The sequence below is a fragment of the Alosa pseudoharengus genome, unplaced genomic scaffold (genome assembly GCF_046254945.1).
Source record: "Alosa pseudoharengus isolate Yale_2024_CS ecotype anadromous, Long Island Sound unplaced genomic scaffold, YU_APseudo_1.1 YU_APseudo_1.1_scf_9, whole genome shotgun sequence".
NCBI classification, from domain to species: Eukaryota; Metazoa; Chordata; class Actinopteri; order Clupeiformes; family Clupeidae; genus Alosa; species Alosa pseudoharengus.
Window position 1 is genome coordinate 9,323,659 of NW_027468881.1, and position 14,522 is coordinate 9,338,180.

The 14,522-nt window shown below is 40.3% G+C and overlaps 1 protein-coding gene across 1 annotated transcript in view; it reads left to right on the plus strand.

The window, feature by feature from the left end:
* The window catches only part of rnf17 (ring finger protein 17), a 58,795-nt gene that overhangs the window by 12,930 nt on the left and 31,343 nt on the right, over positions 1-14,522 (plus strand). The window contains exons 10-17 of the mRNA XM_076276801.1: positions 3,889-4,064; positions 4,273-4,374; positions 5,884-6,045; positions 7,686-7,857; positions 8,018-8,141; positions 8,384-8,574; positions 9,865-10,003; positions 11,039-11,189. Of these exons, the coding sequence (XP_076132916.1) occupies positions 3,889-4,064; positions 4,273-4,374; positions 5,884-6,045; positions 7,686-7,857; positions 8,018-8,141; positions 8,384-8,574; positions 9,865-10,003; positions 11,039-11,189 (1,217 nt within the window). The remainder of the gene's footprint in view (positions 1-3,888; positions 4,065-4,272; positions 4,375-5,883; positions 6,046-7,685; positions 7,858-8,017; positions 8,142-8,383; positions 8,575-9,864; positions 10,004-11,038; positions 11,190-14,522) is intronic.

The window sequence follows — 14,522 nt, forward strand, 5'->3', positions numbered from 1 at the left end:
TGTTATGCTCAGACAGAAAAGCAGAAAAAACTTGTATCAGAGTATCAAAGTAAAGGGGGAACTGCTTATTGGTATATTTCCACAATAAAACCACTCATCTTTTCTCAAGCCTCAAAGACTAGGCTAACACAAACATAATGTGCCCTCTAGTGGCTGATGCGCAAAAAAAATAAAGACTCAGAAAATTAGATGAGGGTCAACACAGTAATAGATTAAACCAGAGGTACTGATGACATAACAATGGGGATTAGGAAGTCACGTAACTTCTTGTCACAGGCAGATTTAAAACTGTTAAACTTCAAAAAGTGGCTAAGATAGTGACACAGCAATAGACCTTTTTCACAGTATATATTTAAACACATGAAATAGCAGGGCAAGCACAGGTGTTACTAACTACCTTAATTACGTATCATTTCAGTTTAAGTGTAGCAGAATGAGATCCGTGGACGTTTTTCACAGCAGCCATTGTGATATATATGGTAGGCCCAGGTGTAACTAATGAAAGGTTCTGAATTTGCTACACATACTGTAAACTGAACAGAGACTTAATTTGCTCAATGCACAAAAGGCTCTCAGTGCACTCATTTGTTTCCGGTGGAGCGTTAGCTGTATTGTAACGGCATCTTCTGTTATATTCTGCTCCTTACCTGTTCACTCTGACATTGACAGTGAATACCTTGTTTGCCCAATAATAAAAATTTTAGCACACACATAAATCCTTCTATATCGTAGTGTGCGGATTCACTAGGTGCAACAACCATCCCGTTCCATGTAGACACTAATTACATTAACAATACCAGCAGGTGCAAACTCACCTGGCTCTATCGGAAACAAACAAGCACACTGAGAGCCTGTCGTACATTAAGCGAATTAAGATATTTCGTAGCACCTGTGCTTGCCCTACTATATCATGTCAAAATGGCTGCTGTGATGTCTTATGAGCTCTTTACAAACTGGTTGGCTAATTAATCTGGCTCAGGGCTATCTTCACCAGATATTTATCTACTTTATTATTGCTTAACACAGCACTCAGTCCATTAACAGTATACTTGAGCTGTCAAATTATTCTGTAGAACACTATGTCAATGTGAAAATAAATTAATTTAGGCCAGAAATTCTTAATACAGTTTTATTCATGCATTGGGTTAGGACGCCGCCATTCAACAAACATTTTGTTAGCCTCCTCCATGCTAGCCTGACTTAGCCAGAACTTAATTCTATTCAGAATATGGGTGAACTGTTGCATTGGGACGTGATTATGGGGCGTGTTTCAACTGACACAGGAGGAAAAACGCCTCTGCACACAATTGGATAGACCTAACCAATCAGGGGCCGTATTCACAAAGCCTTTTATCTTACCACTAGGAGTACTCCTAAATCGCACTAAAATATTTTAGCTAGGAGTTTTCTCTTAAAAGTTATTCACAAAGCCTTTCAGACCTACTCTTAGTAAGGAAAAATGACAACTCCTAAACTAAGAGTGAGTCTTCGTTGCTATGGATGACGTCATTACTCATGCACGAGCTTGACTGAAGTGACCACCTTGATTGGCTGATGATTGTAACGCGGGAATGATTCCAAACACCTCCCTTACGATGATGAGTGACAGGTCTGAGAATGCGTGCGCTACACAAGTAGTGCGAAGGACGGAAGATGATGAATAACTGAATAAAAAGGCCTAGCCTAAATGAATAAAGAGTAAGACAAAACAAATAGCCTAGTAGCCTAATGAAACATAGGCCTACGGATTGATGCAGTATCTTTGCAACATTATTAAATTAATCTGTCACCATATGCAAAGAGGAGAATATTTTAATTTGATTCACAATGAAACGTTACATTTAATTTACATGTTGACAATGAGTCGTTTTGGTTGTTGTTGGTGGCATTATTGCATCCCTTTTATGCCTACAATGCAAAATTGTTCCCTCGCGATTGGAAGCTCCTGTTGCCGCATGCGCATTTCAAAACATTGCGACGTGAAATGCCGCAAAAAGCTGTTTGTGAATAGGTCTTAGTGAGTTAGGAGTCCTCTTGACTTCTTTTAAGCTGTCCCAGACTTAGGTGCTACTTTTAGGTCTAAAATGCTTCGTGAATTACTTTTAGTGAAAAAGAGGAGTGACACGCCCATTATTTTTAGGAGTTGCTCCTAAATTCGCCACTTAGGAGCTACTTTTAGCCTTAAAATTCTTTGTGAATATGGCCCCAGATCAACAAAATAGCCTACCATGAATCCTTTAGGACAGCCAAGACATCTTTCTTCTCGACAAATGCCTTAATCACGGTTTTCTGTTAATTTTTTAAAGTCAATATCTTAAAGACTAGTGCAGTGCCCGTTCAAACATGCCATTCCTGAAGAAAACCCGTAGCTCAATTACATGCCCACATGTATGCCTGCTTTAAAAATAGGATGATAGGGAAACATCATTCCAGCTAAGCATTCAATAATGAATACTGAATATTATAATATATTAGCCTATAATTAATGTGGCCTCTAATAGATTTAGGCATGGCTGCATGTGACATTTCTACAGATCAGAATGACATAATGACAACTGTTTTGAGTTAAGGCTAAATGTAGGCTATAGCTTACTGAATAACTTCATAATGCTATTCGAAGCTTGCACATACTTTTATTTTGAGTGGTCACTACATACCCGTGTTTAATGGCGTGATAAGTGCCGTCGCTCAGTCTGCAACTTGTCTAACGTTAGCTATGTGGCATTAGCCTATCGCTCGTTTCAATTTGGGACCTTGCAGTCGGAATTGTCGTTTTAGTCAAAGTCTCTTGAAAGTCCAAAGTAGCCTGGGCTATTCGAGTGGTCACTACATACCCGTGTTTGTTGGCGTGTTGCAAGTAATCATTTTATGCAAGCAAACTGCATACAGGGAGTCTTTATTGTTGAGGTCAGACATGATAATCATCTTGCATCTTAACCCACAAGCGGTTCCCGAGTAATCTGTTTAAATTGCGACTGACTCATGAAAGTGAGACCTAGCAGAGCCCGTTCTCTGGACCTAGCTACTGTCAGTACACGATCCATGGGGTGGAGCTCCCCTGAAACTGGTCCCCTTGTAAACAGTGCAGTGCAGCGATAAACGTCCTACGTAAATAAGCATATTTTGAAATATGCATTCAAAAATCTTCAAAATCGAGAGTGCACACCTTTGTGCCACGTGCAAGCCACATACGAAATCTTAGGTCAGTCTGACAAACAGTCAGCGAGATATGCGTGCCACAGACACACACACACACACACACACACAGACGCTTCTTGCTTTATAGATAGATAGCGACATCTAAACATCTAGCTTCTCTAGTTCTCAAGCTTTTGGCTGTACACAAAATCAACCAAAGCACGCTCAGGTCACGTGAATAAATAGGCACCATTGCTCATCTGGCGATCACTGTATATAGCCCGCTGATTTGATTTGGCCAACTGATTGTCATACGGCCATATACAAAGCTCCAGACTAACTAGGAGCACAGTGTCCTCCAACTGAACATTTTAAAGGCGCAACCAGAAAATTTAAGGGCACACACCGTAAATCAGCAGTGGTGGTAGGTTTCTTTAACCATGCATGCAGGTTCATTGAGAGACAGAGACAAGGAGAGACTGTGCAAAGGTGCACATAGCTATACAATGATTTCATTTTAAATAGAATTTAAATAGTACAACATAGAAAATCATTGTGTGGTGGTCAATGTTGATATTGTGGTGGGCCACCACAAATAAGTCAATGTAGGGGAAATACTACTTGCTTCTGTAGTGCTTCTGAATAAATGTACAGTTCTCTCTCTGTCTCTGTCTGTCTGTCTGTCTGTCTATGTATGTGTGTGTGTGTGTTTTGCTTGTCCAGTGTATCTACGGAGCATGTGGCTCCAAGGTTCAAGAAATCATCGAGAAGCTCTGTAGAATCTCGTGGCAGCCTTTCCCGCCCAAAGACCCCCTCACCGCCCTCCGCTGCGGACTGGCAGCAGGAGTACCAGGGGATTCAAAATGCTCAGTCCAACTCCAGCCCCAATGTCATCATCGAGGAGATCTTTGAGGACAGCCCTGGAGGTATGGACACGAAAGGTGGGGTGGTAGCTTAGTGGCTAAGGTTGTAGGTTCGATTCCTGACTGCTAACATTGAGCAAGGCACTTAACCCTGAGTTGCTCCAGGGACACTGGCTTTTGTAAGGATATAAGAGAAGGTGTTTTATGAGCAGTGATTTGTAGACTATTTGTGTGTGTGTCTGTGTCTGTGTCTGCATGGTGGTTGCCACAGTTTCTGCATCGCCAATCCAAATGGCAGAGCCAAAGCAACAGGAGGGTCAGAGGAAGCCCAAAGGGACCGAGGATCCTATGCCACCAGCCCGGGAGGAGAAAGGTGTCCAAACAAATATATAGCATATTAAGGCCGTACATCATGCCATCATGTTTACAGTGTTATTTCTGAATGCAGAACCGAGACAAAAATAGAAATATAAGATTGGGGAAATGTTCTAGCTTGGACTATGGACTTTTGTCCTTCCTATAAGAATTACTACCTGTAGACTTTCCTTAAATTATATAGCCCTACATTATGGGTTATTACATGTTTTTGATATGGCTGTCCTTAAAGTGCCCATATTTTGAAAAAAAAACTTTTTCTGGGATTTGGGGTGTTATTATGTGTCTCTGATGCTTCCACAGAATCCACACGCATACAAACTTCCCATCCATGCTGTTTTGAGTAAGATACAGGTTTCTAAATGTATCCTGCCTTCAGTCTCCGGGTGAGCTGTTCAAAATCGGCAGGATTTTCTACGTCATTGGCCGAAACATTTGAATATTCCCACCCACTACACAGTCTGATTTGTTAGTCAGCACGAATCCAGCCAATCAGAATCACAGAAAGTTTCGGCTTCTCATTGAGGCAGTGCAAGTGAAGCGCCCACTTCCTCCATTTAGCTAATTCCCGATTGATGCACGTAGGTGTCAGTCTAACTACTGAAACATAATCCAAACTCTCTCAATTTGGAAAATGTAATGTCAAATTAAAATGTCTCACAATTTGGTAGTAAATCTGACGTTATATCTAGGTAGGCTCTTAGCCAAACCGACTACAATGTTCGATAATAGACAAGTCCCAAATTATGTGACAGGGTTCCCACAGGTTATGGAATTTCTGTAATATCAGGGAATTTTTTTATCATTTTTGGGTCAATGTCATGGAATATCAGGGAATTTTGTTGTAGCAGTTTAAAATGTACTTGCCAAAATACATTAGTACAAATATATGTCCATGCAGAATTGGTGTATAGCTTATTAGCTTTACTGCTTGCTTAAGTAGTTGTGGTTAGCCCAACTTTGTTAATTTAATGTCCATTTATTCTTCTCCTGCCCAAAAAAAGTAAAACATTCTTGAACGCTACGCAGCTGGTCTGAAATGTTTGGACGTATATTGCATCATTCATTGTATAATAGGTCATGGAAATGTAGTTTTTTGTCAGGGAAAGTCAGGGGAAAGTCATGGAATTTTATATTTGACTTGGAGTGGGAACCTTGATGCGATAACGAATGTCAAAAAGTCTAGTTGCTCCTTTTTGAAACAGACTGGTGAGTGAGTGGGGTGTGGGTAAATGAGCAGCAGCTCATATGTAATGAGCAGCAGAAACAGCACACTCTGAAAGGGACTGAAACAGAGGGTAATAGAGGTAGGTTCTAGCATACAACTTCAGAAACATGTTTTCTGGAACTCATAGACCTATTTTAACTTGTTGAAAAATAGTCATAATATGGGCACTTTAAAGTTCGTCTTGGATGAGTTTATCATAATAGACTGCTACATGTAACATAAACATGCTTTTTTCTGGATAATGGTATTTATATCTATCTTTTACACTTGTGTTTGTAGTGTGCCTACTCTGGGTAGTCGTGACTCATGTGGTCAACCCAGCCCATTTCTACGTGCGCTATGTGTCAGAGCAGAGGGCTGGAACTCATCTAAGCAGGAAGATCAATACATTCTGCATGGGGAGCAAGTGTATGTTCAGTTCAAGTAATGTGGTCAAAAAAGGTGAGTTTGTGGGCATGTATCGGTTGTAACTGAATCATCTACAGGTCTTCAAGTGCTTTAGAATAAGTTGTAACTATAAGTTGCATGTATCGTCTGTAACATGATCATCTACAAGTCTACAAATACTTTAGAATAAGTTGGCTGTCAAAAAGGCTGTCAAAAGGCTGTCAAAATTAACGCGTTAATGTCCAGGATTAATTTTGAAATACATAACGCGTTACAAAATATTAATGCAATTAATGCATTTTGTTTACCTTGCCTACTTCCTTTGTGGGAGGCTGATGTCATGTAACAGAAGCCGCAAATCCTGAAGCCGCAAGCCTAAGAGTTTATTTTACTGTCTATGGGGTTAGCTGAAGATGGGGAGGAACTGCCACCACAGGCATCATACACTGTGCATGGGGCAGCAAGGGACAGAGGGGGGACCAGCATTTAGCCAATAAATAGTAGCTTTACTGCAAACTGCTTTTTACTCTTGTTAGAGAACGTTTACAAAGTCAAAATGCACCAACAGCATGTTGCATTAAGGTGATACTTTTCGGGTCCTCTCCATTAAGATCCAACTTGAACGTTATGCTAATCCATTTAATTGGCAACATGTCTGAGCAAGCAAAGAGAGGGAGAAAGAGAGTGGCAAGTTCCAGTTGGCTTGTCAATTGTTGATAATTGATCTCCTTTTTAATATAAGAAACTTATAAAAGGAAATCATGAAGGCAACAAAGACGAGGTTAAAGGAAATTGCCCGAGTTATCCGGTTCCCACTACTGACCAGTTATAAACTGAGAGCCAGGGCACATTGACATGGGCTGCACTCACTGTGATTTGGAAAATGGACAAAAATATGAAGAGTTGTCTTTGCCTTTGTGTAATGGAACTGGTGAGCCTTGAAATCTTCAATAATTATTTTACATGAAGCATGATTTACATGATATGCCGATTGAAACGCATTCCACTCAGCTAGCTAGGTGGCTACCTGGCTCATAATTCACTTTTAATGGCAAACAGAAAATGTCTAGCTAGCATCATGTCATTGCATGCTTTTATTTCCAAAGGAATGAAAGCTGTTTATACTAGGAGTGGCATGGTTCACAAAAACTGCACCACAGTTCAGTTCGTATCACGGTTTTAGGGTCACGGTTTCGGTTCTGTACGGTTCTTGTTGTTATTTTTCCTTTTAATTATGACCGCAGCGCAGCCTAATGCCACATTAAGATCCCTGTACATTCTTATATAATGACATTTTGAGTTATCTGGTAATCTAACTATCTATTACTGTCAACTAAGAGATTTGCTACTGACCTTCTTATTGATACCAGCTACAGGATAGTCTTGCTTTCTTGGATCCGCTCATAAATTTAACCCAACACTTTCAAAAAAGATTGCGGCTCTGTAAAATTGGACTATTCCACTTCACCACCCATTTCTCCTATCTCTACACATATGCATAATGTAGATTCTGGGATTTCCATGATGATATTTCTGCTTGTTGAGTTTGCGGGCAAGTCAATGTGACATTCGGTGGGTTTACATGGGCACATTTATTCATACCTCAATCTAAATAACAATGCTCACATAAACACTTTGATTGGAATCACACTGGCCGAGCCGAGCTGAGCATGTAAATGTGGCTGTGTGTGTAGGTGATCTGCTGTTTGTCCGCTGGAAGCCAGGCCTGTGGTGCAGAGCACAGGTGCTTGATCTGTTCCAGGTGAGGAACGAGGAGGCTGTTCGGCAGTGCCTGGCTACAGACATCGCCAGTCTTAAAGTCTTCTTCCTGGATTACGGCTTTATTAAGGGCCTTACAATTGCAAGGTGTGTTGTGTGTGTGTGTGTGTGTGTGTGTGGGTGGTTTCAGTTTGGGAATTATAACATGACTTTTTAACGTCAGAATGTATTTCTAAAGTTTTGTATTTTTGTTATTGGCTGTCAGCTTCAGTTAATGTCCATGTCACCTGTTCCTCTCTTTTGTCAGTGGTGAGGCTCTGGTGGGGCTGAACGAGGTCCTGAGGAGACCCGACCGAAATGCTCAGGTGGAGTTAAGCCGGTGGCCTCAACAGGCTATCAGGTGTGGCCTCAATGGCATCGTCCCGGTCCAGGTATGGGTGTGGGAGAGGAATACGGTTCCTGATTCAACAAAATGGTGGTCATGTTGGCATAAGATATCTGTGATGATTTACATTTGTGCCCTAAGAGAATAATGAAATAATAAAATATATAATAATAAAAAATAAAATGCTAATTCTTGCATATTTATGTTTCATGTTTATTAATGTGCAATGTCCATGTCAACTAAACTTTTGTGTGTGTGTGTGTTACTTAATTGTATTGTATGTGACAGACGAGTGGCTGGAGCAATGAAGCCTGTAAGGAGTTCAGGAATGTGACTGGATCGGTAGCTGTACGGATGCAGGTGTTTGGCAACGACAAGGGGACACTTCTGGTGGACCTGAAGAAAGCCCCAATGGACCACATCAATAGCCGCATGCCAATCTCACTCAGAGATCACCTGGTGTTCTTGGAGCATGCCAGGTAAATAGAATGGGCTCACTCCATGAAGCCAGACAAAATCATGTGTAGACAATGCGTTGTAGTTTAAAGTCATATTCATGTTTGATCTCGTTTGATGTAATGTTTCTTTCACTTTTGTATCTTTCATATATTTTATGTTGCATGGAAGTGGGTAGTTGTGTAACGTGATGTGGCATGTTACAGAATGCCTAACTGTTCATTTGTATTCCCGTTTCTGGTGCACTTATGTCTAAGTAACACTATGTCCTACTGCAAGCAATGTGATCAAACATCAGTAACAAAATCAGTTTGATGACATTGTTTCAATTGAAATGTCCTAATTGGACGCAACGTTTGAGCAGAACTTTTATCAGAAGCTCCTTTTCTATTTTCACTTGCATTGTTTTGCTATTTTGAAAGAAAAATTAGAAATGACACGATAGAACAGCATGTTTGACAGATTCAGTGTGGACAGAGAGCAGGCAGTGCTACACTGCAGTCGAGCGCTCGCATACAGTTAGGATAAACTGTTATACAGGGTTCCTACACAGTATGGAAAACCTGGAAAAGTATGGAATTTGATTTTAGTAATTTCCAGGTCTGGATAAGTATGGAAAAAAGAAACAAGGGTATGGAGAAATATTTGTGTTTCCAGACTATTGCATCTACAGTACTAATCACTTCACTCAGGTCATAATGAACCATTCCTACTGTTGTGTAGCTTAACTGTCAGTCCACATCATCAAGATACAATTGAATGGGGGTCCTCAGAAAAAAAATCTCTCCCACAAGGGGACCCTGGTACCAAAACCAAATCGAGAACCCCTGTTCTATGCAAGTGCCCTACACCATTGTGCACTGGTATGTTTGCGTAGCTCTGCTATTTTTGACTAAAACACTGGTAGAAAAAGATACCAAGACATGGATACTGCATTATCTGATAAACTGTTATTGAAAAAAAATAATATTGTTTATGGTGATTTCTGAGGCCTCTGGCTCTGCCAGCAGTGCACTAGTCTCCAACATATGTAGGCTATGCTTGTATCTACAGTGAACTAAAAATGTGAGTGCACCTTCCAACACAGCACTTCCCCCCAAAAAAAGTATCCAAGGCCTACCAAGTTAATAATAAACATTATTATACAGCTCTTCACAATGCTAGTAGAACGCTCTATTGACAATGTCTAGAATATGGACAGAAAAATGTACCGAGAAGTTTGAAAATTTGAGTATGGAAAAAGTATGGAATTTTGAAATGGAAAATGTGTAGGAACCCTGGTTATATAATATGTGTATGACTGGTATGTGTAGGTTCCATTGTCCTGTGACTGCTGGTGCCTCCTGCTGTAAGCCTCTTCAGTACTACCCACCAGTTCTCCCGAAACCGAAGTCGGAGTTCTGCGCCATCGTTTCTCACATCAGTACACCCTCTGACTTTTTCATCCAAATGGTGAGAGTCCAGCGCGCTGACACTCAGTCGCCGGGGTGGATTTTAGTAACATAAGACATTTCGTCCCCTTACAATTATAAGATTCTATTTGACATTTTTGTCAAAGTTGAGTTATTTACATATTCTTATTCTGTGACACATTAAGAAGGTGAGGTGAGATGTTTCTGTAATTTTTAAAGAGGTTTATTCCGCTTATCAGTATAACTCTATGGAATTCTAAGACTTTGAAGCTCAATATCTCAGAACTACCAGTGTTTCCCACAGAATTGAATTCTATTTGTGGTGGCAGGTTTGCAGAATTAACTTGAATGCAACAGTTTTTAACAAATTAGCGCAGCATGGTTATAATGCTAACTAGATTTAAGCACAATTTTTAGTACAACCTGGAAAATCATTGTGTGATGGTCAATGTTGATATTGTGGTGGGCCGCCACAAATGAGTCAATGTATAGGAAACACTGGAACGTAGAACTAGAAGTAGTACTAGAACGTAGATTATAAGGGGACGATTTCTGATGCACACTTCCTCTTTTGGCTCCTGTCGGCGTTTGTCACGTCACATGTCATCTACCCACTCCGTAGAGGTGAATAACCTTGGGTAGCGAAATACAATATTGCCATCTGACCTCCTGATGACATTTTTTGTTTCTACCAAAGTTAGCCTATCCATCCTCTTCTGCCGTGTTATCCCAATAAAGCTAATTAGCCGGATCTAGCCGACCGGAAGATTGAGAAAGATTAAAGCGAAAAAAAATACATTTCTAAAATGGGTGTGGCGTAATAAGGCAAATAGTTGTGTGAATAAAACGCAGGAGGGTTTATTGAAGATGGAACTGTTTTGACAACCACAGCTACACACAGTGATATCAACAAATATTAGTGTGTAATGTAAAGCACTTTAATGAAATATAATTGTTTATTGTATATATTGTGGCGGAAGAAGGATGGTGGTAAATTTTAAGTGAAGTGGTTTCTAGCACGGATGTCTAATTAAATGTGCATGAAGTGACCCCTCTTGTGTGTACATATCTTCAGACTGAAAACATGGAGTTCCCCCTCCTTGCGTCTAAGCTGCAAGCGTTTTATGGGGCGCACAAAGAGGGCCTACAGCTACACTGCCCTATGCTGGAGCAGGCCTGTGTGGCACCCCATGACAACAATGAGTGGCACAGAGCTCTTATCACAGGTATGTGTGTCATTCTAACTTTTTATTATTTTATCGTTTCTCAAGAGACCAGCATTGTCTTAAATTGCATGTAATTGTGAAATTAGTGTTAAAAAATAACGCATAAATTAAATACTGAATTTAAAACTACAGTTTTCCCACACAGAGATTGCTTCCTGGAGTTCCTGGAATTGTTGCTTGTTGTGTACGGAGATATATATATATATATTATATATATATATATATATAAATATATAAATATATAATAAAAATAAAAGTCCCTCAACAGTTCATGCACATAGAACAGTCAGTTGTGCACTGCAAGAAGGATAATAGTAATAATTGAAATCAATACATTACCCTCTGATCACTTAGCTTCAGATTTTGCTATGGCTTTTTGGATGGGTTTATTCAACGAAATGCCTTACTATTTCAATAAAATACTGAAAGTGTAACACAAAAATATAGATTTCCCATGTTGGTTGATAGTAAAAATATGTTTAGCAGCTAGATTTTAAAAAATTGCCAACATGTTTCGGCCTTGGCTAGGCCTTCATCAGGGCAAAATCTATTACAAGCAAGGTGTTCAGACAAGTAAGATAAATCAGCTGTTCAACTAACACCAGCTGACGTGGGCGGAGTTAGGTAATTACAATGAGGTCTAGACCTTAACACATTATCACATATACATAGCAGACACTAGGTGGTGTCATTATCAATTCATCAACATAGCAATGTAATAAAAACAAATAAACAATCAAGTCTACAAGAAAGCCAACATTTCAATAGAGTCATTCAATCCCGGGGCTGTCATAGCATTCAGTTTGTATATCCAACGACTTTCTTTTTGGTTTAATATTTTTTGTCTATCCCCTCTCCTAGACGTAAAAGGCACATGATCAATTCCTATGGCAGTAAATACAATGGTTTTGTCTATATGCGTTTCTTTGAAGTGTTTTGTCATTGCATAGTCACAATTTCCTGTTTTTGCGGCATATCTGTGCTCAGCTAAGCGGTCCTGTAGCCGTCTTTTTGTGCGCCCCACATAGAAAGCGTCGCATAGAGAACATTGTAAAATATAGACGACAAATGTGCTCTTACAATTTATAAAATGGTTAGTAACAAATGTGTGTAGTGTTACTGGGTGGGTGAACCCTTTAGACTTAGATACCAAATGACAGATTTTACAATGGCCACATTTAAATGTACCGTTAGGCACTTGGGGTAACCAAGTGGATTTCTCCTTAGCTGGCAAGTAACTGCGCACCAGTCTATCACCCAATGAAGGTGCCCTTCTGAAGGAGAAAATAGGGGGCTCCTCAAAGATATTATTCAACGAGTCATCACATTTTAGGAGATTCCAATTATTTTTAATTACATTGCGTATGGAATACGCGTCTGTGCTGTAGCGCGTCGAGAAGAAAACCCTATCATTTTTAGCTGAAGTAGGCCTCATAAGGAGCAGACAGTTTCGATCGAGCTCGCCCTCGCCCAGGGCTGTATCTAGAACTTTAGAGGAGTAGCCCCTTTGTCTGAAGCGATTATACATCTCTACACTCTTCCTGTCAAAATCTTGTGCATTATCGCAGATCCGACGTAGTCTCTGAAATTGTCCGACGGAATGTTCCTAATTAGTGTAGGTGGATGGAAACTTTTCGCATGTAGCAACGTGTTTTTATGTGCCATCTTCCTAAATATTGTCGAGTGTAGATACCCCTGGATATCCTTATAAATCTCAAGATCAAGGAAATGTATTTTATCTTTATCAAAATCCAGGGATAGTTTAATATTGGAATTCGCTGCATTTAAGTATCGATGAAACGCCAATAATTCATTTTTTGTACCACTTCACCACAAGATTACATCGTCAATAAATCTAGCCCACCATATGATCTTATCCCTAAAGACATTGCAATCGTTAAATATGACGTCTTCTTCCCATTTCCCCATGAACAAACCCGCATACGATGGGCTAAAGCACGCCCCCATTGCGCAGCCTTTGATTTGCTTAAAAAGTTTATCCTGAAATAAAAACACATTGTTATTTAATGTCCATTCAGTTAGCTCCACCAAAAAATCAGTGGGCGGGCTGTGTGGGTGTGGGCGTTTGTCAAGGAAGTGTCTTAGGGCTATAAGGCCTTGGTTGTGATCAATGTTTGTGTACAGGGCCTCCACATCCATAGTCACCAGAAGCGCATCAGGACCGATGAAGTTATGGTCCCTAATTTTGCAAAGTACATCCGTTGTGTCCTGTATATACGCTGGAAGAGATGGAAGAAGCGGTTTAATGAAAAAGTCCACATATTTGGAAATAGGTTCCATAAGAGTGTCATTTCCCGAGATCACTGGTCTCCCAGGTGGGTTTGTCATGTTCTTGTGTACCTTTGGTAAGAGGTAAAAGGATGCCATTCGAGGATGGGGTTTAAATAGAAACTCCAGTTCTTGCGTAGATATAAGGTCTTCATCCCTGGCCGTAGTGAGTATTTGTTGAAGCTCCTTTACTAGTGTTTCTATTGGATTGCTCTTTAGAGGGACATAGAAAGTTGTATCTTCCAACTGTCTATGGGCCTCTTCAATATATTGCTCATAACCCCATACAACTACCGCTCCTCCTTTATCCGCCCTTTTAATTATGATGTTATCATTTTCCGTTAGCTCTTTAAGCGCCTCTCCTTCGTCCCTTGTCAGATAAGGTTGACATTGTGCGTTTCTCTTTGTTATAATTTTTCCAATCTCGTAGTTGACCTTCTTCTCAAATGTCTCCAAAGTAGCATTCTGCACTCTAGGGCAGAATTGTGATTTTGGTTTAAAAGGAGTAAGCGACTTAGATATGTCAGATGTGGGTGGCCGTGCCTGATTAAGTTTATACCAAGCCTTAAGGTGTATGCTTCTATAAAACCTAAATAGGTCAATCTTAATATCAAAGTCAGTGGAGGAGCTAGTAGGGGAAAACTTTAAGCCTTTCGAGAGTACTTTAATTTGTGTATCAGAAAGGGAGGTACCTGATAGGTTGATCACCATGTCCGTTTCTGCATCCGTGTGGGGTAATTGTGTGGCGGATTTCTTACGTCCCCTTCTCGTCCTTGTTTTCTTCCGTTTTTTCTCTGTTGTTTGTTTTTCCCCCCATTGCTGAGGGGTTGACCGTTTCCCGAAGACTCTCCCATCGGCCTGGTGTAGGTCCATCCTGGTCCTCTTCCTCGCTGGTGAAGTTAAAGGATACCGTGCGTGCGCCTCTTCTATGCGGCCCTTGGTCAAGTGGAGCTCTAAATCTCTGCCATAAATAAACTTTATTGTCTTTGAAATCCTTTTGATCGCGTTTAAATTTACGAAGTTTTTCCTGTTTCAGTTGTTCTT